Source organism: Carassius carassius, chromosome 6 (assembly GCF_963082965.1).
Source record: "Carassius carassius chromosome 6, fCarCar2.1, whole genome shotgun sequence".
In the NCBI taxonomy this organism is placed as follows: Eukaryota; Metazoa; Chordata; class Actinopteri; order Cypriniformes; family Cyprinidae; genus Carassius; species Carassius carassius.
Window position 1 is genome coordinate 29,003,610 of NC_081760.1, and position 25,146 is coordinate 29,028,755.

Genomic DNA, 25,146 nt, shown 5'->3' on the forward strand with positions numbered 1-25,146 from the left:
AGTGGAGTGGATATTATAGTGATATAACAAGGTACGTGTGGTTTATGATTAAATGTATAGGGTAGTCATAATTCAGATCGCTTAAAAACTAAATTTAATTAAAAATGTACGTGCATGCAGCATTTTAGTGTGTGGTGGTACTGTAGGTGTACGGTTAAAATAAATAATTAAACAGCTTTTTGAAAAAGATATGATATAAAATGGATATGAAAATGAAAATAAGATGGATATAAAAGGTTTTAAATATAATATAGAAAATGTTTTGCAACGATTAATGTGAAATGAATTTAACTGAATTGTGTCAATGACACATCCGGGTTCCTCAATAGACCATATTCTTCATTGTGTTCAATTATAGATTTTTTCCCCGATCCTGGTAAAATGTATATTTTTAGTGATGACTAAAACTAATGTAAATGTTTTGTTTTATATTGTTTGCGAATGTATAATGTGTTTATATTCATTAAAAGAAGAAAATAAGACTTGGAGACGAATGAATGTATGAGAGGGAGAGAGAGAGAGAGAGAGAGAGAGAGGGGTACAAGAGATGCTAGCCGCGCACCAACCGTAATTCATAGGTGAACCGTCAGAAAACTGTCAAAACACGGTACTCCTGCGTGAGATACGTTAGTTTTAATTGGCAATGGCTTTGAAGATATTGTGATTTTGTAGTAAATTCGGACGAGTGTGCACTGTAGCGTGTAGACGTAGACAGTGGGACACAGAGGGTCAGGATCAAAGCTGATGTGAAAACAGCTTCTTCTGCCCCCTAAAAAATGGATCTTGTTTTATCTGAAACAGTCGGTTTTAGTATATTTTTTATAAACGTTTCATTTATAACCTTTTTAAAAGAACACAATGTTTTTCAACCTTAGTTAAATTGCTTTTAGATTATGTATATTATATAAAAGATAGAATATAAAGAATGGCATGTTTTTCAACTTTAGCATGATAATTAATTATATTATATAAATTATATAAATATTATATAAATTATAGAATGTTTTATATATAAATGTGAAATAACTAAAATGTTTTCAACTTTAGCGTGATAATTATTATATTATATAAATTATAGAATGTTTTATATATAAATGTGAAATAACTAAAATGTTTTCAACTTTAGCGTGATAATTATTATATTATATAAATTATAGAATGTTTTATATATAAATGTGAGATAACTGAATGTCACATATATGAAATAACTAAAATGTGTTTTAAACCTTTAATTGTTTTAGTAAATTATATAATGTTTTATATATAAATTATATAATGTTATATACTTGTATATATATATATATATATATATATGTGAAATAACTAAAATGTTTTCAACTTTAGCATGATAATTACTATATTATATAATTGATAGAAATTATATAACTGAAATGTTTTTAAACCTTTAATTGTTTTAGATTAAATAAATTCTAGGATGTTTTATATATAAACGTAGAACACACCGATCCCATTTATACACCGCTCAGGAATGTAATGGGGGTGGGAGACACACACACACACACATACACACACACACACAAACACATACACACACACATAACCGTATAACTGGGATAAAGTTCAAACAAGCTAACTGACACAAACTTCAAACAAGCTAACTGACACAAAGTTCAAACAGCGTAGGGGAGGGTTTCCTAAAACCATGATTTAGAACTAACTAGGTCAATAGGGTAAAAGCTTCTGTCAAAACCACATGATCGATGCGTGGGGAGTGTTTCCTTTACCTTTTAAACTACCCATCAAAATATATAATTTAGAACTAACTAGGTCAATAGGGTAAAACTTTCTGTCAAAACCACATGATCGATGCGTGGGAAAGGGTCATAGGTTAACCCCTGAACTCATTCCGGAAGTTCAGCCCATCCATCATAAGGTCACCAGAAGTTCAACCTGTCAAAAGGTCAAAGGTCAAAGTCATAAATCATCTTGACACAAAGTATATCATAATTACTACTCCTATCTGTTCTACTTATTTCAACTGACTTGTGAAAACTGATTAAAAAAAAAACAAATTCTTTTTTTTTTTTTTTTTTTTTACAGTAACGCAAATAGTTACTTTCCCTGGTAACGAGTTACTTTTATTATAGAGTAATTCAGATACTAACTCAGTTACTTTTTGGAACAAGTAGTGAGTAACTATAACTAATTACTTTTTTAAAGTAACGTTCCCAACAGTGTTTATATATATATATATATAAGCCATTAAGCCTCTAATTACACACACAAAGAAACAATAAAACTATAATAACCACTTGCATGCTCAGGTTAAACTGAGATGTCCGGTATTTTTTTTTTTTTGCCCCCAAGCTTCCATCTGAAAATTACACCATCCATGTTTCACTGTCTCCTCCGTTGCCATGGCAATCTGCTGTCACCACACTTGTGTGTGCATCACATGACACTTGGATGCACTCCGGTCTAAAATTAAACTCACATGTGTGAGTGTGACCACAGCCATGAATACACTAGAATACCCTCACTGTGGTGTCAAACCTGCTCTACATGCACACAGCTGTTGTTTTGTGAATGAGTGCCCTAGAGTTCATGCACTCCAGAGGGTTGGTTGTTTGTTTGTTTCAGTGTGCATGCATGTCTCTGAATTACTGCGTAGATCACTCATTCCTTATGTAATCATTCCCTACCCTCCGAGTGATAGGATCGGAATGCTGGGAAGTTTTATAAGTAAGAATGTGAGAGAGACAAAGACTGAAATGAGGAGAAAAAGAAAAGCATTTGGGGAACCTTACCTCAAGGTCATCAAGGGAACGAGCCATACTGAGACGCTTGGAACGTCCAAAAGATCGTCTGCCTGAGGAACGCTGAGGAAAGCCCATAGTAATGCTTTTAAATCTTCCACCCTGTGAGAAAAAGAGAGAAAGACATCAGTGACATACTGGTGGTTGACCAAATTCTTATAATGCAGATGTCCTTTTGATAGAATATATATTGTGTGATGCATTAAACATTCCAGTGTCCTCACATTGGCAAACCATGAGTCCCCAAGAAATGTCTAGGAATTTGTAAATGTCTTTATCTCACAGCAAGAAATGTCAAATCTGGTGCGGTCCATGAGGATGAGATGCACTGTTGTGCATAAAGAAGCTGGTGGCCACACTAGATACTGAAAGCTACTTTTCATTTTGACTTACTTCAGGAACTCATTATTCTATTTCTGTTTGTCAAACTTTGTTGAAGTTATGCCTCAGTTGTTATTATTATTATTATTTTAACATACAAATATTTACACTAAGACATTTGCTGGAAACTGAAGTCAAAAAAAGTCTGAACTTAGAATTTATTTTAATTGATTTTAGGAGTACAGCCAGCAAATAGTTAGGATTAAATAATTAAGATTTTATTAGAGTAAAAAATATTGTGAAATAATATTACAGTTTAGAATAGCTATTTTCTATTTAAATATATTTATATTAAAATTATATTATATTTGTAAAATAAAAAAGTATATTTTATTTCAGGATACTTTGATAGATAGTGTTGTAAGACCAAGATCAAGAGAGCCATTTAAATCCACATTTAATGATTGAGAATGGTCTTGGTAAAATATTAAACATTCATTTGCAGTATAATTAAAATTGCATAAATGTTATTAGATTAAGGTTTTAAATATAAAATTTTGAATATAGAAATAAATTATACTTTTACTTTTATTAAATTATACTAATATTAAATGCCAGCATATAAGGAAATCAGCATATTAGAATGATTTCTGAAGGATCATGTGAAAATTCTGTTTGCCATCAGAAAAATACGTTTTAAATAAATCTTTAAATAAATCTCAGTACAAAAAATGTTATTTTAAATTATTATTTATTGTGAAAGGTATTTAAATTCACTTTTAAATATAATGATGTAATTTCACTCATGATCATTCAAAGGACTTCTACATTTGCATTCATCCTTAGTTCTGCACACACAGAAGAGAGACTGGTGGTCAGGCTGAATCCCAACTCATAATCATATCACCGTCTACCAAAACTGTCTCCTGAGAAATATAAGTGATAAGCTCATTGTCTCCCTCTCCCTATTTTTGAAAAGGACAGCAAAATTTATACCCCATTCCATGTGTGAAGTACACAGAGGAGCCAGCAAACAACTCTCAACTCTCCTCTCGCTGTTTGATTTCATTACATGAACAGACACATAGGGAAATGTGCACTTGTGTGTGTGTGGGGGGGGGGGGGTGTAAAAATTAACCATGTAAAGGATATGGTTCTGAAGTTCCTTTTGTGTTTTTAATAAGAGGATTTCCTGATTTTTAAGTTAAATTTAATTTGTGCCATTAGCTGTACTGCACAGTATTGCCAAAATAATGATATTTGTATATTTTTTAAAGGAAATTTAAAATATGTAATGCATGCATGTGTAAAACTCGCCTCAGCTACTATCTTAAGGTGCTGTGGGTGGTTGCTTGGATGTCTCAAGGTTGGCTCTAAGTTTCTATGATATTCTGGTTCCTAGATATGACTTAAAGGGTTAGTTCACCATCAGCTGCAAGCATCAGTCCAAAAGAAGTTCAATAAAAAGCGCCTATCCATTAAAAAAACACACAGCTCTGGGTGGTGAACAAAGGCCTCCTGTAGTGAATCAATGCGTTTTTGAAAGAAAAATATCCAGATTCAAAACGTTATAATCAATTTAATCTAGCTTGTGCTCACTGTTGCACAAAGAAGCAGCTCCGGGTGGATAACGTATGAGTTCGGAAATGCGCATGCATCGCTCAGAAGTAAGTGTTTTAAATATGGATATTTTTCTTTCAAAAACGCCTTTGTTCACCCTCCGGAGCTGTATGAGACACCCTTTTTAATGGATGGGTGCTTTTTATTTAACTTATTTTGGACTGATTCATGCAACACCCGCTGAGTGGCATTAAACAGCTTGAAAGAAAGATTATTTTTAATATAACTCTGACTGGATTCGTCTGAATGAAGAAAGTCATATTCACCTAGGATGACTTGAGGGTGAGTAATTTATGGGCTAATATTAATTTTTGGGTGAACTAACACTTTAAGTCCTTTTTCAATGTAAAGATGCAGTCACATTAGCAAACGTCCAGTAAAATTTAATATTCAAAACAGGTCTACTGTCAATAGAGTAGCAATGTATAAAGTACAGCTCACACACAATACAGCGAATTTGTAAGACTAACTTGATGAAATTATTAAATTTTGCCAATAAAAACAGTAAGCACTATCAGAAAAAAGGTACAAAAGCTGTCACTGGGGTGGTATCTTTTCAAAAGTTACATGTACACTTTTGGTACTAATTTGTACCTTTAAGGTGCCAAAATGGACTCTTTAGGTACAAAGGTGTGCCTTTTGAGGAGGTACTGGCCCAGGGACAGCTTTTGTACCTTTTTTTTCTGATAGTGAGTGAACAACATTTTACTGCACCTTAAATGGCACCTTTAAGTGAAAACCCAAAATTAAATTTAATTTACTAACCCTCATGCCATCCCAGATGAAATGTATCACTTACTTTCTTTAGATCAATATGGACTGAGAGGACAAAACCCAAGTTAATGCTTCAAAATACAAGCAAAATGATTCCAGTGGATGAATCAATGTCTATTGAAATGAAATACGTTTGTGTAAGAAAAATATTAATATTTATTTTTAAATATATACATTTTTAATATAAACCACAGCTTCCAACAAACAAGCCAGAAGACACTGATTCATCAAATAGAGTGATATGGATTAAACGTCATGTTCACTTTGTAAAGCATCAACTCTGGGAATCCCCTTGCAATATATGGACTCAAAGAGAATCTTACTTTGTGTCCATTTAAAGAAAAAAAAGTCATGTATGTCTGTGATGACATGAAGGGAAGTATAAATGAGATAATTTTCATTGATGGATTCCTTTTAAAGAGTTTTTAAATCAACCATTTTCTAGTATACCAATTGCAAGTAGTAGCCTTTGTCTGATTGCTACTAAAACGTAAGCACTCAACAAAGCTTCAAAGCAACATTTAAGTACACATTATCTACATATTCAACTGGTATAAAATTAAGTATTTATGTATTTATCAGCATTTACCCTAATCGATTTGGTAAATACTTTTAAGCCATGACACCATGTCAAGTTTTGTGTTCAGAGAAAGATCATCAGGGACTAGAGGGAGAAGCAGAAGGATGAAAGTACAAAGATGAGAGAACAAGTAGTCAGGCGGTCAGACAGGCAGAGGGACAGTATGATTAGAGGGATAATTTCCATAGGCTAAAGTTTAGAGATTGATTGTGCAGATGACAAGAGCAGTGTAATCAAATGGCTTTGTTGCCTAGAAACACAGCGAACTGTGTGTTCAGCCTCATCATTATGACACATCAAGTGATAAAAACATTTGCACACAACCACAAATATGCCAACACAAGTGACTACATACACATGAGAGTCTATGCACATGTGTGTCTGCATTTAAAGGGACAGTTAACCCAAAATTGATAATTCTGTCATCATTTACTCACTCTCATATCATCCTTCGTTTTAAATTCTTTCATCTGCAAACACAAAATAATACAGTTTCGCATTAATTGTTATTCAAAATGTTTTAGTGACCACTGACTTTCACTATAGGAAATTTCCAAGATTTCTAAAAATATATATATATATATATGCTCTTCGTTCCCCAGGAGAAGAGGTTTAGAACAACGGTAAGCGGGCCTACACAATGATAGGATTTTCTATGAACTATTCCTTTAAGGCTACCAAGACAGAACATTTACATATTATTCTCTCTCAATCACACACACTCCCAATATGAATTTCAAGGCAAGCATGTATAGACACCATGATCACACAACACACATACACACACGCTCATATGACATACATAAAAAGAAACCTCACAGAATCAGGAGAGAACAAATGTTCTGCGCTACGGAAACAGATGAACACGGGTTCCTTAAAGAAAAAAACTGTAATGTGAAACAAACTGAAGCGTAAAGCGACTTAAAGAGGAAAAACTAAAAAGAATCAACCAAAAATTCAAAGAACACGAGAGTGATTGAGCTTATATTCTGCATCCACTCCTGGTGTCTGGATACTAGACCCATATTGGGTTTCATTAGATACACTATTGGTCATGTAACGGAGGAACGGCTTAGCAGGACGTGAATGACTGCCTCTTGATCACCCTAGTGGTTTCCATGGAATTGAGCACTACAGCGTTGTGAATTGATCTAAAGAAATATCATGGACTAAACCACATTCCTTGGGTGAATCTTGCGGGTGGTGGCTAAAAAGAATCATAGAGCTGTCAACACTAAATGTCCCAGATGTTAGCTGGAGCTGCTCTGTGTTGTGTGCAGTACTTGAATAGGAGAAAATAATGTTTTATTTATATACTTCAAAAGACTAATGATGGAGGGAAAGGGATAGAAACATGAGGCTCATATGACTACATCAGCATAGCCGAAAGCTCTTTTTAGGTTACCAAAGAGTGGATGATACACATACAAGCTAAAAGGTCTCACAGTGCATTCTTATCCATTTTTATTTCACTTCATATCACAGTTTTAACTATTGATTTATTCACTCCACGACGCTCGTTCTCTTAGGGTACAGTTGGCTCAGTCTTGGGGTTGAGATAACATCATATATTCCTGAGGGGAGCAGGGACGCACTGTGCACTGCACCGACCTCTTCGACTTATCAGGGAGGAGCACTGAAGAGCTTTCTTTCCTGTTTACTTCATCCATGTTGGGATGACAAATGTCACTATAAAAAACATCTTCCACATGCTGTTTATCTGTTTCAGACCCATCTCAAAAACTAATTTGTTCTCTGTACGCCCATGAAGCAAATCTGCAAAAATCTATTATAGGATAGTCTATCACACTGTAATATTACAACACAGCCACTGCAAATAAGGATTCTTATTATAAAAAAACTGTAAACATACAGAAAAACAAGTCTCAGTATTGACAATAACCAATGTGACAACTGTTTAGTACTGCTCTCCTCAAGTCTTAACATGTCTTGTTGTAGCGCATGATCAATAGTCATTGTAGGTAAATAGTTTACACATAATATGAACATGATATACAAAGTTTTTCTTGTATACGGTACATACAGTGCTTAGGAAATTTTTCCATTTACTTTTAACTACCTGGTGTCAAAGTGACTTTTAGTGGATGTATGAATTAAGCTGCATTTATTACATTAAATATGGATGACAAGAAAGTGTCTAAACACGTTTAGTCTTTACTTTGAACAGTATATCTATTTTATAATCATTTGAAATAAAATGTGCAGTAAATGTAAATAAGTCAAGGAAAATAAATGAAAAAATATTACAAAATAAAATAATAAGATCAAGCTTCTCATTTTTACTTTGAACAAATATATATAATTTGATATAAAATAATAAAATGAAGCCAACTGGTAAAATATTTTAGATTAACACTTTAGAAGATTAGGGAACACATATTAGCACTTTATTAGCACATATTATTGACTTAATCTGCTTGACCATATTCTAGATGCCTTAACCCAACCCTATACCTAAACATAACTACTATAACCCCCTACTTACTTTCTATAAGCAGTAATTATGGGTTTATTGAGAGGAAAACACTTATGTGTTCCTTAATCTAAAGTGTTACCAATATTTTGCTTTATAATCTAAAGCCATTCATACATACCACCTTTAACCCACTAAATCAATAATCATTTGAAATGGCTAATGAGTTTGGGAGGTAAAATGGACAAAGGAAAAGTATCATCATATTATACTGCAACAAGTATTTGACCTGTAACTGGCACACAGACAGTGGAACAGTGCCGCCTTTTGGTGAGTAATAAATCAACTTATGACCCCATGTGGATGCCAAGCAAATGTTAAGTTTGGTCTCTTTCATGATCTCGCAAAACAGACAAGAACGTTTAAACCAACATAATGAAATAAACCACTGTGAAAGGTTTCCTGAGCTTAAGGGGTGTGCTAATGCAGTCAAGAAAATTACAGCAGATGCTTTTGACTCCAAAATAACTTCATTTATAAATATAATTTATCAGCCTTATTCGGATTGACTGTACACTATTAAAACTCATGCTGCCATGATACCTCACACCTCTTCATCAGTCATGGATGCCACCACCTGTGTGAGACAAACGTGGCATGATCGCTATGTCAACAGAACTCAACTAGAATGCTCCCATATTAACAGATCCTGGAATCACCTTAGCAAATACATTTTTGTATGCAGTTTTTTATTACCTCAATAAATGAGAGTTTTTAGTTATTCATCTGCCACACTATTTAAATTAATTAGTGTGAGCTAAATTTAATTGAAAATTTGCAGAAAGACCTTAAAAAATGCTACAACATCCAAAAATAGCGCTTTTCCTTATACATACATTTAAACACAAAATATTGATGTTAATGTCCACATTACATGAGTGGTGCTAGAATGAAAGAAGCAGAGGATGAATTGAAAAACAACTGCTTAAAGCAGTCAACGCAGACCATTGATGTCTGTCATGACTGATCATGATTGTTTTTAGTAGACCCTGAAGCTGTTGTCACAGAAGATGCATGTAACAGCTTCAATACTATTCTGGGAAAACCAATCAGTGTTGTCTGTTTTGTTGCTTTGGGCCAGTTTGGGGACTATTGGCTCCTTTGCAGTTTACTTTATCTGAGAAACTGTGTTTTTAGTTCTTAGTCCAGCCAATAGCAAATCTTCTGAAGAATATTGATAATCTAATGACGATCCAAACCTGTATGATTTTAATTTCAACTGTAGAACACAAAGTGTCATATAGCTTCTGAAAACTTGCAATACATTTTTATGCGTCATCTGCAATATAAAAAAAAAGATGGTTCTTTACACATAGTAACAGATTTATTTAAAACCTTATCATCCACACAAACCCTTTTGAAATGGTTCTTTGTGTTAAGAGTTTAGAGCCGTTTTGTTTTTCAAATTTCTAACTGACAAATAACCTCATTTTTGTTTTTCTGGAGCTCAACCATCCAATTACACAGAGTCTCAACACACTCTCAACGGAAACATAATTGGTTTTACTTAAATGAAAGAGATTAATTGTAATTCTAGACTCATTTGTGTGTTTCTGACCAGATGCTGTCACATCTGCAGAAACTGCCATTCAAAATATAGAAACATGACGGAAATAATCTAATCTGGTACCATTAGAACCATTTCTTGAGAGTGTAGTTTTATGGCAACTTACTTTCATCATTTTTGGAGGTTAGCAGCCTCTGATCCCTATCTGCTTTTATTTTAATGGAAAATCTTGCATCAACCTTCTATTAAACTTCACCTTTTGTTCTCCACAGAGGAAACAAAGAACATCATATGGGTTTGGAGCAACATGAATTGATGACAAGAATTTTCATATTGTGAACCATTTTTTTAAAGTATCTTGACCAGATTAACTTGAGTGGTTTAATCTACCACCCAGATTCAAGATTTGAATGAATATGAGTGATCTGGTGTCAGCTGCTGGAGGCCCATCAAAGGCAGTCAGATCAGAGCAGGAGCTTACAGCCATTTGAAATGAAAGTTTTCCACTGGGAGAACGATAAGAACCCAGCTTTGTATCTTCTCATCTCAGGGTCAGTTTTAACATGTTCCCTCCAAGCCAGGAGCAGCAGCTGAAGCAACAAATGAGGTAGTTTCAGCCTGGCTACGCATGTCACCTACCTGACAGAATTCTTTTTGACAGTGAAGAGTTTGTGCCGTTTTACTGAGCGATGCAAAATTATAACAGCAACAGCACATTTTAAACTTAAAAGAAGAGAGAATTTAAGATAGAGTGAAATTTTGCGATTCCTCTTCTTTTCCCCCAGAAATCTCTAATGCAATTGAAAACCGCAAAGTAAAGGATCATGCTGTGCCTGATAATAAGAACAAGGAAAAAGTGATATTTATTCCAGGCACATAATCTGCAAAGTCTGCATTCCCTGGCTCATTAACCAGTGCACTGCACTTGTGTCACATTTAAAATCATTACTTATTATTTCTTCCTAATCCTGAAGATCAGGTAACGTTGTAATTCTGAATGCATTTCAATTTCTGGTCAATTCCTCTGGAATGCGGTAGCCTTACTGATTGTGATCCTTAAAAAGTAGTTCACAAATGTGAAAAGAGAACATAAATTAGGGCCTTTTTAATGTTTTAAAAGATTATAAAAAATTATCTTACCTTTTTTTCTGAATCTTTCATTCTTCTGCAATCGTTCGATTGTTGCTGATGCTCTCGCAGACTCTTCTCCCCGAACAGCTTCTTTGCCCACTCGTCCTTCCGTGCATGGAGTCGGTGAGGCTGTGAGGCAATCTCGCCTGCAGCACGGTACCGGTCGGCTGGAATCTTACTCATGGGTGGTGGCAGGGTGCTACAGTTAGCACTGGACCATCCGTCTGTGGATTCTGCATAAGACTCCTGATCACTGCTGTGTCCCTGACGCCAGTCTCTCAGGACGTGAACTGGCAGCCAGCGGTGGTCTGATGCTCCTGTCACCTTCTTGCCATGGGCGGAAAAGTGGGAACGTGAAGGAATGCCTGACACATCCAGCCGTGAGGAGGAGTTTAAATGCCTGCTAGAAAGCAAAGTTAGGTCTGCGTGGGAATGTGGATGGGGCAGAGGATGATCTACAAACTGGTCAGAACGGTAGCCATTACGATGCGAGACTGGCGGCGGCGATGGAAGACCTCCTAGGACACTTTGGCTACGAGGTCCTGGTGGGTTTTCCCATAGTCCTGTGGGAACATGTCGACTAGGGTTTGCTCCCAAGTCAACCAAGAGGACTCGGTTGCTCTTCTCCTCTGGCAGGAAGTTGCCGATGCCACTGTCACTGTTGCTGCTTGTGCTGTTGTTCTGCTGAGCATCTAGATCACCATCGAGGAAAGCTCGAGCTCGCATACCCTCTATAGATTCTCCCATATCACGGTACAGTACGGACACAAACTGTAGAAGCGGCTGGGAAGTCGGTGGGAACTCCAAGCAGCCACCAGTGTCTGGGTCTGGTGTGCAGTCAAAGCCAAAGCGTCGGGCTACACCTTGGTGGATCTTATGATGACAGAGTTCCGGGTCTACAATAAACACATGACAAGACGTACGCAAACCTTGCTCCTCTTCACCAAGTCTATTCATGGCATGTGCATTTGTGGCTTGCATTGTGACAAGGCCAAAGAAGCGGCGGTCATCTGGACAAACAGCGCTGAATGCTAACTTTTCTGCAGGGTAAGTAGCTAGAACAGCGCCTCGATCGTTGCATAGCTGTACACAATCATGCATGACTTTGAGCAGGACCAACGAGTGTACTTTTTGTTCTGCGCGCAGACGCCGCATACAGCCACGAATCGCCTGCAGGCTGTCACTTTCCAAATTGGCACTTGTTGAAGCTAATTCAATAGATCCCAAATATCCCACAACCATCCCAACGTTGAGTATACCCGCAGAGTCTGCATTTTGCAACAGGGCAAATTCATCTTGCTGTTCAAACACATCAACAAACACAGAGTCATCATTGAGCACTTTGGCCATCTCCTCTTCAGTGAGCGTGTTGGGATCACTCTGTCGGGTGCCAGCATTACCGTACGAGAAATCGGTCTCTGAGAGAGCTCTTGTTTTAGAAGCAGAGGCACAAGCTACTGCTTTCTCCGAGCTGCTGGATGAGTGGCTGGAATTTTCAAAGATCATGTTAAAGATTCCACCAGATTGCATTTCCGCTACAACACGTTCTGCACGGTTTATGCCTAGTGTCTTCGAGTCCATCTTTGGCCGCAACCAGTGGCTCTTGTGGTCATGGAACCCCAATTCTTCATCACTTGAACATGAATCTAGATGTGCATTGTTATTACTGCCTTCAGCAATGACCAAATATAAGACACCCGTGCAGCGGCCAATCAGCTTGACAACATCCTCGTGAGATGCTTTGGACACATTAATGTCGTTCACACTCAGTATCTGATCCCCAGAGCAAAGTCCCACATAATCAGCCGGACTACCTTTCAGGATGCAATTTAGCACACACGGAGACTGACCAGATAGTGTAAAGCCATAGCCTGTTCTTCCCCGTGCAACCTCCACCTCTCTTATGCGTGCAGATGGCTGGGCATTCACACGCCTCCTGCCTTGCTCTGATTGTCGGAACATCCTTCTTTCAGTCCCTGTTTTACTCTCTTTTGACTAGGTCTCACAAAAGCAGAGATGGCGTGTTTAGTGATATCATCCTTCCAGCTCCAGATCCCCAGTCTAAGGCACTAATGTGGTGCATGACTGAATATTCATACAACACCTTCACAAAGGAGAGAGGGAAAATGTCATTAATTCAATGACAAATTAATAATAATTTTAAGAGAAATTTATATGGAAATTGTGAAAATGTAATTTCAATTAAAATATATATTTGAAGGGATTCATTAAAACATTGAGAATTGTGGTAACAAATATGGTTCATTCCAGAATAGGCTTTCATATTGATACACTTTTTACCCACCCTCTCACTTTCCTGCCAACCAGAGGTGAGAGGACAGGTAGTTGTTGCTAAGCAATAGGAGCAAGGTGGGTATCAGACAGGGATCATACATTATTCTAAATTCATAAATAAAAATGACACAAAACAAACTTTTCATATACATCTGCATTGATATGTATGGGTCAATGACAAGACTCTTATTTTTTTTATATATACACATTAAAAATGTATACCAAAAGTGTGAGTTTACATTTTTCACGTTCAACATGTTTTCAATCGTTTATTAATTTATTTAGTGTGGCTATAAATCGGAAATGTCCAGGTGGTGTGATTGATAAACAAATAAATACATATGGAACCAACGTGACTACAGGGATTCCATTTCTAAGAACCTGTATAATGTATATCAAATATAACCATATAGAAATTGCAATATGCTAACTAAACAAAAAAATGCCAGACTTACTGGACATTTGCAAGTGTATATATTCAATGTTTATTTTAAATGTTGGTGAAAAGTGGCGTGGAGCATTTTATAATAATAAACATGAAAATGATAGCATAGAAAACTGATAGGATACAATAGTGTTTGTAATCGATATCTTTTCCGTATTTTCCTACAAACTTTCTAGATGTTAAAGATGAGAAGCAGATTCATCCACTCTTGCTAACGGTTCCGCCTTCTTTTTCCCCACTGTTGGAATGCCCACGCGTCAACATGTGTAACCATGACAATGGACTGTCTCTAGATATTTCTCATCGCTCATTGGTTTTCATGGCTGTCAATCATCTCCGCAACGACCCAAGCCCAGTTTGACGGAAACTCGCCAACTGACCACAAAAGTTATGCTACAGGTGTCCAAATCAACACGAGCGAAAAACGATAGGAAAGTAAAACACCACTGTACACGTATTAACAAGTTACCTACTACGTTTCAGATTAGTTTAATATCGGTAGAGAGAGCTGCCTCGGTATTGGTTTTCGCGAGGAACAGCTGGGCAGTGAGTAACATCTAACGTAACGGTATTGAATTATCGGCATCAATAGCCAGATACTGACAACATATATTGATACAAAACTCGTTATAAGCTATAAAACGATAACCCCGTATAGATACGCATGCGGTTACATCACAGTATCGTTTACCTGCAATGTATGAAAGTTTTAATATCCGCAGAAAGTACAAAAAATTCCCCTGGCTACATTGCTAACATTAGCCGCCACTTCCCAGAAACTTTCCTGTCAGGAAGAAATGAAAAATTTGTTGCATTTCAGTACAGAAGATACGGAGTTAAAGATCATAGTTATATATTAGACAATTAAGTGTTCTTACTTGTGACGGATGTGTCCCAACCATGACATGGTAACCTTAGTGCTGCATGAGGAGTAAACAAAAGGAGAGGGCAGCTGGTGTGTGGACAGCAGAAGCAGGAGGAGGAAACTACATCTCAGTTTTTTTCTTTTCTTCTTTGAGGACAGCACCGGCATAGGGGTTTTCCATTAGGGCTATATTTCAGTTTATCCCCAGTGTTCTACAGATGTGGTGTTTAAGAGTAATTTGAATGGCATAAAGTTAAATATCCTGCCAAGTTCACACTAGAACAGTTTAAAGTATTTTAATAAGACTAGAAATTGACAGCTTTTTCCATAACACATAAAACATGGAATTATCAAGATTATTAGTAGTAATTAATTTAGTTAATAATTAACAGCTGCTGCTGTTGTCCTGACAAACATAAATGTAAAATTAAATTTCACACACACATAAGCCCTGGAGAAAGTTAATAACCTGCACTTTTCAGAGGATATAAATTAAAAAACATCTAAATCCATTATCGAGCACATCATAAAACATCCGACTTTGGAGCAGAAAATGTTCAAAGCCTAGGAGTAAATGTAAAGAGAGAAAAAAAAATATCAAAAATTATATATATATATATATATATATATATATATATATATATATATATATATATATATATATATATATATATATATATATATATATATATAATACACACACACACACACATTTAAAAAGAATAATGATAAAAAGAAGTAAAAACAATATTTCAGGGCTCTTCAACTACTTTTAAGGGCCATATTACCTGAAGGACAATTTTAATTAGCAAATCTTAGGTTTTATTTGAAGTCTAACCCATCTGTCATTTTACAAAATAATGATAATAAATTTGTTTTCTCTCCCATTATTGACAGGCTGAATTTAGCTTGTGAGTCACTGGTTAATGTGCCCCACAATATGTGATAAACAATGAAAAATTTCAATTAAAGGAATGGAACATTCAGCATCTTTTATTCATTTCTGTGTTATAGCATTTTCATGATTTATGACGTTAAAACAACCCACCATTAAAATAAATACATAATTTTTTTGTAGTTTGCGTAAGTGAGCTAAATAAATAACAAAGGGAATAGGTTTCATAAAAAAATCCAATAAAAAAGCTCTGGTGCTTGACCATCATGGCATCATACTTTGATATATATGGGACATGTTTTAACTGTAAAAACTAAAACAATAGATAATGCAAGGGGAATGGTTTAAAAAATATTCCCATCTGAGGTGCATTGAACAAATCAGGATTCTCCCCTCTCTTTTGTAAATGAAGAGGATAAACTAAAGAGGATAAAAGGTATTTATCGTGTGATATTTATGAAATTGCGACAGGCACAGTAGTAACATTAATTTTGCAGTAGCTATGTCATGTTTGGTCCAACCACATTGGTGGTCTTTGTGAAAGGCATTCAACTTATTCCAGCAGTAAATGACCCCAACGCATCTTATTAAGCCCAACAAGACTTGAGATTTAAAGATCTGCCATCAGAGCCATTAAAGAAGTGTTTCAAGGGACACAGTATGTAGATTTGACTGTTATGTAAATCTAATATTTTGATTGGCTCTATATTTTGGAGATCTACAAGGAATCCTGTAGGCATGGGGCAATATTTATGCTAGTTGAATCTGACAATACATTTCAGGGAACTAAAGGCTTTTCACGGAGCAGTTAACTGCTGTGCATATTCCGCTTCACTAAGACAAAGTAAACATCCTATCAGAATAAACAGATATATAATAGACATAACCAGCTAATTCTCTCCATTGAAGCAGATTAACAAGCGTGCCACTAGTCATGTAATTTGCAAGATTCGTCTGCATTGGTAATTATGGTAATGCAATTTCCATGTAGACTGATCCGACTAACAATAACAAGTCACTCCGTTTCAAAAGTTAACCGGGTAACAAAAGTTACTCACATAAAATACTGACTCAATACTGAAAGCAGACTAAAGTATGCTTCAAGTTAATAGACATCATCAGCTTCTCAAATAGACTTATATTTACATTGAAAGTTTCTACGCCACCCAAGATGGATAAACATTTTTTTTTAGTCAGTCTCTCAAAAATGAAAGGCTGAGTTACTTACAACTGTCTTTCTCTTTAAACCAATTCATGTCCACCATTAGATGTTGTCATGCACCACAGTTTATTCATTTAATCACAAATAGTATTTCTTTTACACAAATTGTACACTGATGTAAACACTCCATAGATTAAAATACATACTTCCAAGTCATTTCACTAGATCAATAATCATATCTTACGTCCTGAGCTTTTAAAAGAAATTTAACAAATAACTAAAGATGTGTTTCAAGGGACACAGTATGTAGATTTGAGCTGCAATTTTCATATACATAAACCATAGTCTAAAAACGTATCTATGCTAATTGTAATGGCTATTTCAAACTGTGTCCATACAAAGGGACTTTAGAGATTCACATTAGTGATCTGGTTTCTCTCAGTCTTTAAAAAAAAAAAAAATCAACAAAAAAACAACAAATATAGACAACAAATTTTTAAGAGGAAAAATAAACTCTGTTCCAGGCAATTCACCCCTCTTACTCAGTAAGTCAAATACATTTTACATTTAAATATACACAAAAATCTTATCATACCAATAGTCCCAACCACTTCCACATTAGAGGGGATATACAAATTCGATTTACAATCTATTTTCGCTTCAAGTGCTAGCAAAGCAATGCGTCGCCCATGCAAAAGGAATGCTTTTAAACCGAAGGAGTTGTGAGTGTATGAAAACGAGCGTCTTTTTTTTCCATACAAGAGAGTACGGACCGTTGGAGAGGAGGGTAGAGACAGGGATCATATAAAATATCCGGATGTACTGATTTTAGCAAGTGAATTGGTGTGGCTAAATTCTAGGTCTGTGGACTAAAAGATCTGATCTTGGATCTGCTAAATTCCAGAAGTGCAGGAGATATTTTAATAGTGTTTCCATCATGTTTGTAAGAACATTCACTACAATATGTTCTATAGTCAGTTTGTTTATAGCAGAAAATTCTCTATATTAGAATATTATGTTCCTAATGATGGAAACACATCGTTAGTTTTGACACCAGAATTGATAACCTTGGCGTCCAGCCTCACAGTTTTGCCACAGTCACATTCTTTGATACTAGATGAAGAGCATTTATACATAATATGGATTAGACAAGCCTGCATCCATATAGACTTTGAGACGTTAAGTGACATATAGTGAAACCAGTAAAATATTCTTATGGTAGCACTACTTTTTTTGATTACAGATTCTGGTGTGCCTCATCCTTGCTTGGAACGGTCCCACTGTCTCTAATAACTAAGAACTATTTGGGGTAATGTCCTCTGACAGTTTCATAGCAACCGTCCATACATCCAATCAGAGATAACTGTTTGTTGTTGCCATGCATCCTGGTATGTAACGTTCTGATAAGTGTGATTTCTTCTGCTCGTGTACTATTACCAACTTTTTGATGCCTAATTTGTAATGGAGATCCTAATGATACAATATTGTTTTCTGTATTATATTGACGTGTCATGGTGAATGCTCTGCAAACAGCACAGTAATTGGTAATACGGACTACCAGGTGAAGCCACCATCTCAAAGACCGACTGGAAGGCCCTGCGGTCTAACTCTTCATCAATCTGGTGTCGGTAGAAATCCATAGCTACCAGACAAAAGAGGCTAATGTCCACTGTGTCAGACTTCCCCATTCGACTGATGACATGAGGCAGGCTAAAGAGAAGGGAGATGTTAAGGAAAACAAGGATGAAGACAAAAAGGAAAGCATGGAATAGGAAGTGTGCTGTCACCAAATCAAGGGGTGCAATAACTGCCCCAACTGAAAATCATAAGTGTTTAAGGATACAGGGCAGAGATCCACTGACTGGTCGAGGCACTGACAAAGAAACAAGACAAGCTCCACATTGCCATGGCGACAGGCGTCCTCTGTGTGAAGTTTGACAGCGAGAGTAGCACCCAGTCACGTACCATAGAGGACTGCCCAGTTGCATGAAGGGTCTGAAATACCTGTATCAAGAAATACATGCAGTTATATGATCATATTACTTGTTTAAAAAGTGACTTCAAGGGATAGTTAGAAAAGAATGTACAATGAAAGCCAATGGTGTCCAAAACAACACTGGATAGTATTGATTTCATTGTGTTTACTAAGTGTAAAAATTAATTGTGTTCACTAATATGTAAAAAAAAAAAAAAATCTAAATCTCATGTGTTCAGCTGAAGAAAAAAACTGGTTTGGAACAACATGAGGGTGAGTAAATGATGACAGAATTATAGTATGACTAAAGATGTGAATACATTTACTGATGTTCAGTGTATTTTCATGGGCAAAATCCATTTTGCTTAAGGGGGAACACTTTTTGTTCATGTGGAATCTCCATGTTGACTAACAGAAAGCTGCTTCGTTTGAGAGTGACTACAATGTGAGCTGTATTTCAAATAATCACCACTATACCAACAATAGACCACTGACCTTTTTTGTCTATGAAAATTTGAATGAAATTTTGCTAATGTGACCACACTCTAAGAATCAAAAGCATTTATGCTCACAGTGCACCTAAAGCATTACACAAGATATCAACAAAAAAAAAATTATTGGCGACCAAAAAGTGGCACTTGCCTTGTATACCACTGTAGCCATGAATTGCGGGTAAGGCTGCTGATTGGACAGGAACTCCCCAATGACTTTGTTCATGACGTCCTGCAGTGGGAAAAAGTCATCCAGGAACTGAGGAAGGATCCGGGCTACCACACGCGCCTCACTCGGAAAGCCTTTGCGAATCCTGTGGCAAGAGTTTTCCACAGACGAATCAGTACAATACAAAAATGGTTTTAGCTAGGGAAAGTTTCTTCAAAAAAGAAAGATACCTGTCAAACAGGACGGATACGCGCTCCATTGCGACAATGACAGATTCGCTGTCAGGAGCTGTGTGGTCTGCATCAGCAGGACGCCCAGGACTTCCTTTCTCCTTCCCTGTTGGGAAACATTACGCCAACCAGTAAGAGAAAATGTTCCGTAATGGATCCATTCAGAGTAAACTAGATTTCTATACATCCCCACTAAAGAAAATATCAACACGTAAATTTGAATGTTAATCTTGTTATCTTGTATTTTCACTTCAGTACCACAGAAACAAAATTAAAGAACCTTTCGCACAAGACACTTTTTTTGCTGACTTCATACTGAGGACTCTATGCTGCTATGTGCTCTGTTAGTAGGGTGAGCATCTAAAGTGAGTGTTCTTATAGCTGTTGGAGTTAGTAGGGTGGGTAAGTATTAAAGATGAAGCTGAAATGTGTCCTGCCTTCCTCTCCAGCCACACCTGTGTACATGCAGGTGAGCATGAGACCCAGGGCAGCCATGGCACGGTGTGGGCTGGGCATGTTCACACGGTCAACGCTCAGCTTGACTAGCGTCTCGGTGTCCACACGCGACAACTGCTCAGACAGAAGCAACCGCTCCAGACCTCGCAAAATGCAGTGGTAGATGATGGATGGTGTGGCCTCCTCACTAGCAGACAGCATCATACAGCACAACTGGAAATGTAGAGAAGGTACAATAGGAAAGAGAGAAGGTTCAGTGACATAGAGTGTCCAAGGAAAAGTAAAAAAAAAATGTAGCTTAGAACATGTTAAGTTCTTAAAAGTACATTCTCTTTATATTCACACTGATTTTGGAAAACATTTTACCATACAACACCATTTCCAAGAGGAGTTTAAATTTAAAGGGATAGTTCACCCACAAATGAAACCAAACAGTTGTGGGTAGCCATTGACTTTCATAGTATTTTTCCCCCTACACTATCAAAGTCAATGATTACCAGCAACTGTTTGGTAACCAACATTCTTCAAAATATTTTATTTTGTGTTCAACAGAAGAAATACCAGTTGGATACAGCGTGAGAATAAATAAATTATGACAGAATTAAACATTTTTGGTGAACTATCCCTTTAATGAAATGCTTGTATGTTGTAGCCATCAAGTGAAATGTGAAAATATATTTTCCTTAAACCTTGAATACATGTATTTACTAATTTCAAAAACCTTTTAAAATGTAAATTTTTCAAAAACGTTTTTAAAAATATTAAAATTGATTAAATCAGAAATAGAATTAACATTTTTGGAAAATCATGCCACGTAACATTTTACAACCTGTATATACCTTTCCTTGCCAGAGAAGGGTCAAATTATAGTATAATTTCTTGTTTTGTTGTTTCTGCACGTTTTTTCAGCCACATGGCTTTGTTGGTTGCACCACTTAATAAAATTTTCTCTAAATAATACAAGATAATTCCAAACTAGAATCATTTTCTGAATTCATATATTTACAGATATGAAGAAAAAAAAAACAGCATCATGTCATTGATCCAGAAACCAACCAGTTGACGTCCAGATAAAACCAGAATGCAAGAAGCTTGAATAAAACATAATTTTTTGTTTAAAAGCAGAGGCTCTGTTCTTTGTTTTGATATATTACATATTCGGATATTCATACAACAAAATACTGTGGGGACCAAGTTTTGTGAAAATGATCAAAAATGCTGGCGGTGGTTGGCAACTAAAAAAAAAAAAAAAAAACATTGACAAAGATAGAGTTAATATTTCAACACTATTTTCCAAATTGTTTCACCTGAATGATCCCGGCATTGAACTCGGACCCTACATCCAGGGGGTAGTTCTCCATCATGTAGAATGCCACCGCACACATCACCAACACATGCTGTTGGTTGTGTAGATTCACACATCTGATTGAGACACACAAAGAGTGTTAGTCATAAACATGCTCATCTATTTTCAGTGAGGCTATCTGATGCTAATGCTAGCCCTGGTCTTTAATGAGGGTTCTCAGATCTCAGTAAGACACCCTACATTACAGCTAATGAGGAGCTGATGACCATGCAGCGTGCAGGCGTGTGTTGTGATTGCCAGTTTGAACCTATTATTGAGTCTCCCAGCATGCCACAGAGACTTTGGCATTAGCTTTGACGGCATGGGGCATAACCTCTTAAGAGAGACGCTAACAGTGTGAAGTCTTTCATCCAATGCAGGACGCAAGCCGTTAACCTCTCATCCCATATTCTATTAAATAAACAGCAAATATTAAGAGGTAGTGTAACCAATCTAATGATTGGTGTGTGGAGTAAGGGTTAAAGCTCAAGGCTGGTAAAAGGACGATTGTTGATTCAATCCCAGCAACGACAGAGCGTAAAGTGTGTGTATGTATTCAGGTTGTAGTGTTACTCACTGTGCTATAGCTTTAAGGTTAGAGAGCAGGTATTCACTGACGGTAGGTATAAGCTGGCGTGCCGTATCATCCAGTAGGTCGCACTCCAGCACGTACAGAACTCCGTGAAGAGCGCCAATTCGACTGGGCAGATGAGTGCTGCGCAAGGTGCTCTCCAACAGACGGCACACAGGCTCTGCGATGGCTTTATCCTGACACAAGTACATTAGTCCTGACTGTTAAATAGCTGTTTTTGCATTTATTTATATAGCTGCGGCATCAGTGCATATACATGCTCACCATGCCAAGCACTGCGGCTGCTTTGCAGATCGCTGGCACGAGGTACTGATTGAGAATCTCATCTTCTGGTGGATGGACCTTCTGCAGCTCAGTCAGAGTGGAGAACATCATATCAAACTGATTCCTCTCAGTGAAGAGATCAGACACTGCCAGCAGCTTGAAGACACAGAGAGACAAAGAAATGATATACGTGTTAACTGTACAGGAAGAAAATTTGAATGTTTACACTCTTATGACACACTGTTCAGACTCTCAAATGTTTATTTACTGTGCTAGGAAGCAAAAGTTGAAACATGTCAACTGAATCAATAAACAAACACACAGTACGACTAGTATAGCCTGATTCATGAACAGATTACTCCTGTGACCTAGTTCTTATAAAGAATGATAAAACAACTCACAAACTCAGGAGTTATCGATCTGAATCAGCCTCAATAAAGTAAATGGTGTTCTCAATGAAACAGAGTGGTTACTGAATTTACATCTGAATCACTTCAGTTATTGTCTGATTTGAAATGAGGCAAGCACTGTTTTGTAACATTAGCTTCGTGACAAAGCAGAGCAAAAGATCATTTCAGTTAAACATTATTCCTGCTAAATTTAAATGAAAACATTAAATCATTAATTACATTTTTAAAATATTAAGCACACAGCACAGTCAGTTTCACCGCTAGACGTCACTTCAAAGTTACCAAAATAGCACTTTTTGTGTGAATTTGACATTTTTTTATTTAATTGATTTTAAATGTTCCTTTTGTGTTAATTTAATAAAAAGCAATAAATGGCACTACATCCAGATTTCTTTTCTCAAGTGTTGATTTTGCAGAAAATTGGTAGGTATTTCGTAACAACAGCTGTTTTATACAGATCATGCCTTTTTCAGTATGGCCAAAAACCCCACCACTTAACTTTTTTGTTTGGAGAACGAATGGAAACATTTTTAAAATATATATAATTTATCATCAAAATCTGGAAAAATATTGAGATATACATTTTTAGCTATATCATCCAGCCCTACTATACAGCATCAGAAGGCTGATGAAATGCTAAGCATAGACTCACCGATCTGACCACCTCACTGAGGAGCACAACAGGAGTCTTCTTGCTACTGGGGCTGCCAGGGAGGATCCACTGACTGTAGAGCTCCAGAAGGAACTGAGAGCAGGAATGGATGTCAACCCCTGCACGGTGCTTCCTGGACAGGACGAGAAGAAAGAAGTCTGGAGGATGCTGGTTTTCTAAGAGCTGTTCTGCTAGTAACTTTGTAAAAGTCTGACCTGGAGTTGATCGGCGATAATGGTGGTGAGGCAGGTGCTGGGGCATCTGCCTCATCTTCCTCATCCTCACCCCACTCCTCCTCCCTTAGAGGGGTGATGTTATTTCCCAACCACACGGAGTGAATTGACACCTACATAGATTACAGGATTGATATTTTAGGTAAGAATGTGCCTGATGCCAAATACCTTATTCAGAAAGACATGGATAATAGCTTTAAAGCGATTAAGCAATTCTACAGAATAATAGAAAAAATATTTGGCATACTCGTGTTTGCTGGATAACAAGTAAGCTACAGCAACTTCTAAAATGAATACGCAATAATAAGTGTGTGAAGTGTAAACTCTAAATGAAATAAGCGTGAATCAAATGTTAATATAATCAAGGTTTGTAGAGTAGATAATTTACTAACTTGACCCAGTTTGTAATCCATGTTGCCCATCTCCCTCTCGGTGTTAATCTGCAGCAGGAGTTTCTCATGGCTGATGAGGGTGCCTGAACATAAACACATACACACAAAGGTCAAGAATACAACAAGAGACTGTACACCTATAGAGCAAGAGGAGCTTTCGGCTGAGCACTGACCTGCCGTGGAGGATGATAAGGATGGCACGGGGTCCCAGGCATGATAGGGGAAGTGTGTGGCGAGGTTGTCTCTCTTTGACACCATGGCCTGAATCTCACGCTCAACCATACCTCTAATCACAGTGAGCTTGCGACCAAACCTACAAAACACACACAAACATATGATCCCCATCTAAACCTAGAGGCCCAGCACATGAATCAAACAGATGTGTACATACCTGGTATCCAGAGCTTTAAGGATTTTGTTGCGGGGTTGTTGTTCAGGGCAGCTGATGGCTGGATTTCCTGCTGTGGGCAGAGTCATGGAACTCAGCACCAGAGAGGTGATGGCCTGAACCGCCAGAACATTGATCTGAGTCCTCTCCATATCCTCCTGTGACACAAACAGACACGTTTTATCAATTATAAAAACCTGGTGAGTGTTTATATTTTTGGTAGAAGTTGAATGATTTACCTCTTGTTGGGTTTCCTCTTCTTGGTCCATCGTGATTGGCTGAGTGACCAGCACTCCCAACAGAGTGGCCCACGTCTCCTCAAACTGTGTCCGACTGCTCCAGCCTGCAAAGAGACCACATGAACAACTCAAGCTGTTTAATAATCATATACTTTACATAAGACTATACATGAAGTATGCCTGATTTTATATATATATATATATATATATATATAGAGAGAGAGAGAGAGAGAGAGAGAGAGAGATTCAGTAAGATTTTTTTATGTGTTTTAATGCATCCTTGCTGAATAAAATGAATTTCTAAATAATGAAAAAAAAAATTCTTACCCCAAACTTTTGAACTATTGTGTATACCCCAAACTTTTGAACTATTGTGTATACTCAACTTAAGTAATTTGAAATAGTAGCTTACCTATTTAAGGTAATATTTAAATGATCTTATGC

General features: G+C 36.8%; 2 protein-coding genes across 4 annotated transcripts in view; both read right to left on the reverse strand.

The window, feature by feature from the left end:
- Window positions 1–2,633: 2,633 nt before the first annotated feature.
- Window positions 2,634–15,078, reverse strand: LOC132141685 (regulator of G-protein signaling 12-like). The gene is made up of 5 exons (XM_059551352.1): window positions 14,823–15,078; window positions 14,636–14,728; window positions 11,214–13,308; window positions 2,769–2,879; window positions 2,634–2,687 (listed from the first exon to the last, which is right to left on the reverse strand). The coding sequence occupies exons 3-5, from the start codon at window positions 13,164–13,166 to the stop codon at window positions 2,634–2,636; spliced, it is 2,118 nt and encodes a 705-aa protein (XP_059407335.1). The 5' UTR covers window positions 13,167–13,308; window positions 14,636–14,728; window positions 14,823–15,078.
- A 1,895-nt stretch (window positions 15,079–16,973) lies between these two features.
- LOC132142590 (huntingtin-like) overlaps window positions 16,974–25,146 on the reverse strand; it is a 43,939-nt gene continuing 35,766 nt past the window's right edge. For 2 of the 3 annotated variants that reach the window (XM_059552566.1, XM_059552565.1), the window contains 12 exons: window positions 24,703–24,806; window positions 24,467–24,621; window positions 24,249–24,388; window positions 24,076–24,158; window positions 23,666–23,796; window positions 23,451–23,583; window positions 22,389–22,544; window positions 22,110–22,300; window positions 21,495–21,609; window positions 20,187–20,400; window positions 19,732–19,837; window positions 19,409–19,646 (listed from right to left, as the gene is read on the reverse strand). In XM_059552566.1, the coding sequence (XP_059408549.1) occupies window positions 19,421–19,646; window positions 19,732–19,837; window positions 20,187–20,400; window positions 21,495–21,609; window positions 22,110–22,300; window positions 22,389–22,544; window positions 23,451–23,583; window positions 23,666–23,796; window positions 24,076–24,158; window positions 24,249–24,388; window positions 24,467–24,621; window positions 24,703–24,806 (1,754 nt within the window). In that variant the 3' untranslated portion in view covers window positions 19,409–19,420. Of the gene's footprint in view, window positions 18,577–18,709; window positions 18,871–19,408; window positions 19,647–19,731; window positions 19,838–20,186; window positions 20,401–21,494; window positions 21,610–22,109; window positions 22,301–22,388; window positions 22,545–23,450; window positions 23,584–23,665; window positions 23,797–24,075; window positions 24,159–24,248; window positions 24,389–24,466; window positions 24,622–24,702; window positions 24,807–25,146 lie in introns of those variants that run through there. The other variant, XM_059552568.1, reaches the window with a different exon arrangement.

Excerpts from the sequence above, each read along its gene's own strand:
- LOC132141685 (XM_059551352.1), bottom strand. The coding sequence starts at position 13,166 with ATGTTCCGACAATCAGAGCAAGGCAGGAGGCGTGTGAATGCCCAGCCA. Across the intron at positions 2,880-11,213 it reads TGAAAGATTCAGAAAAAAAG|GGTGGAAGATTTAAAAGCAT; the intron begins GTAAGATAATTT and ends TTTTTCTCACAG. Across the intron at positions 2,688-2,768 it reads GTTCCCTTGATGACCTTGAG|CATTCCGATCCTATCACTCG; the intron begins GTAAGGTTCCCC and ends AAAACTTCCCAG.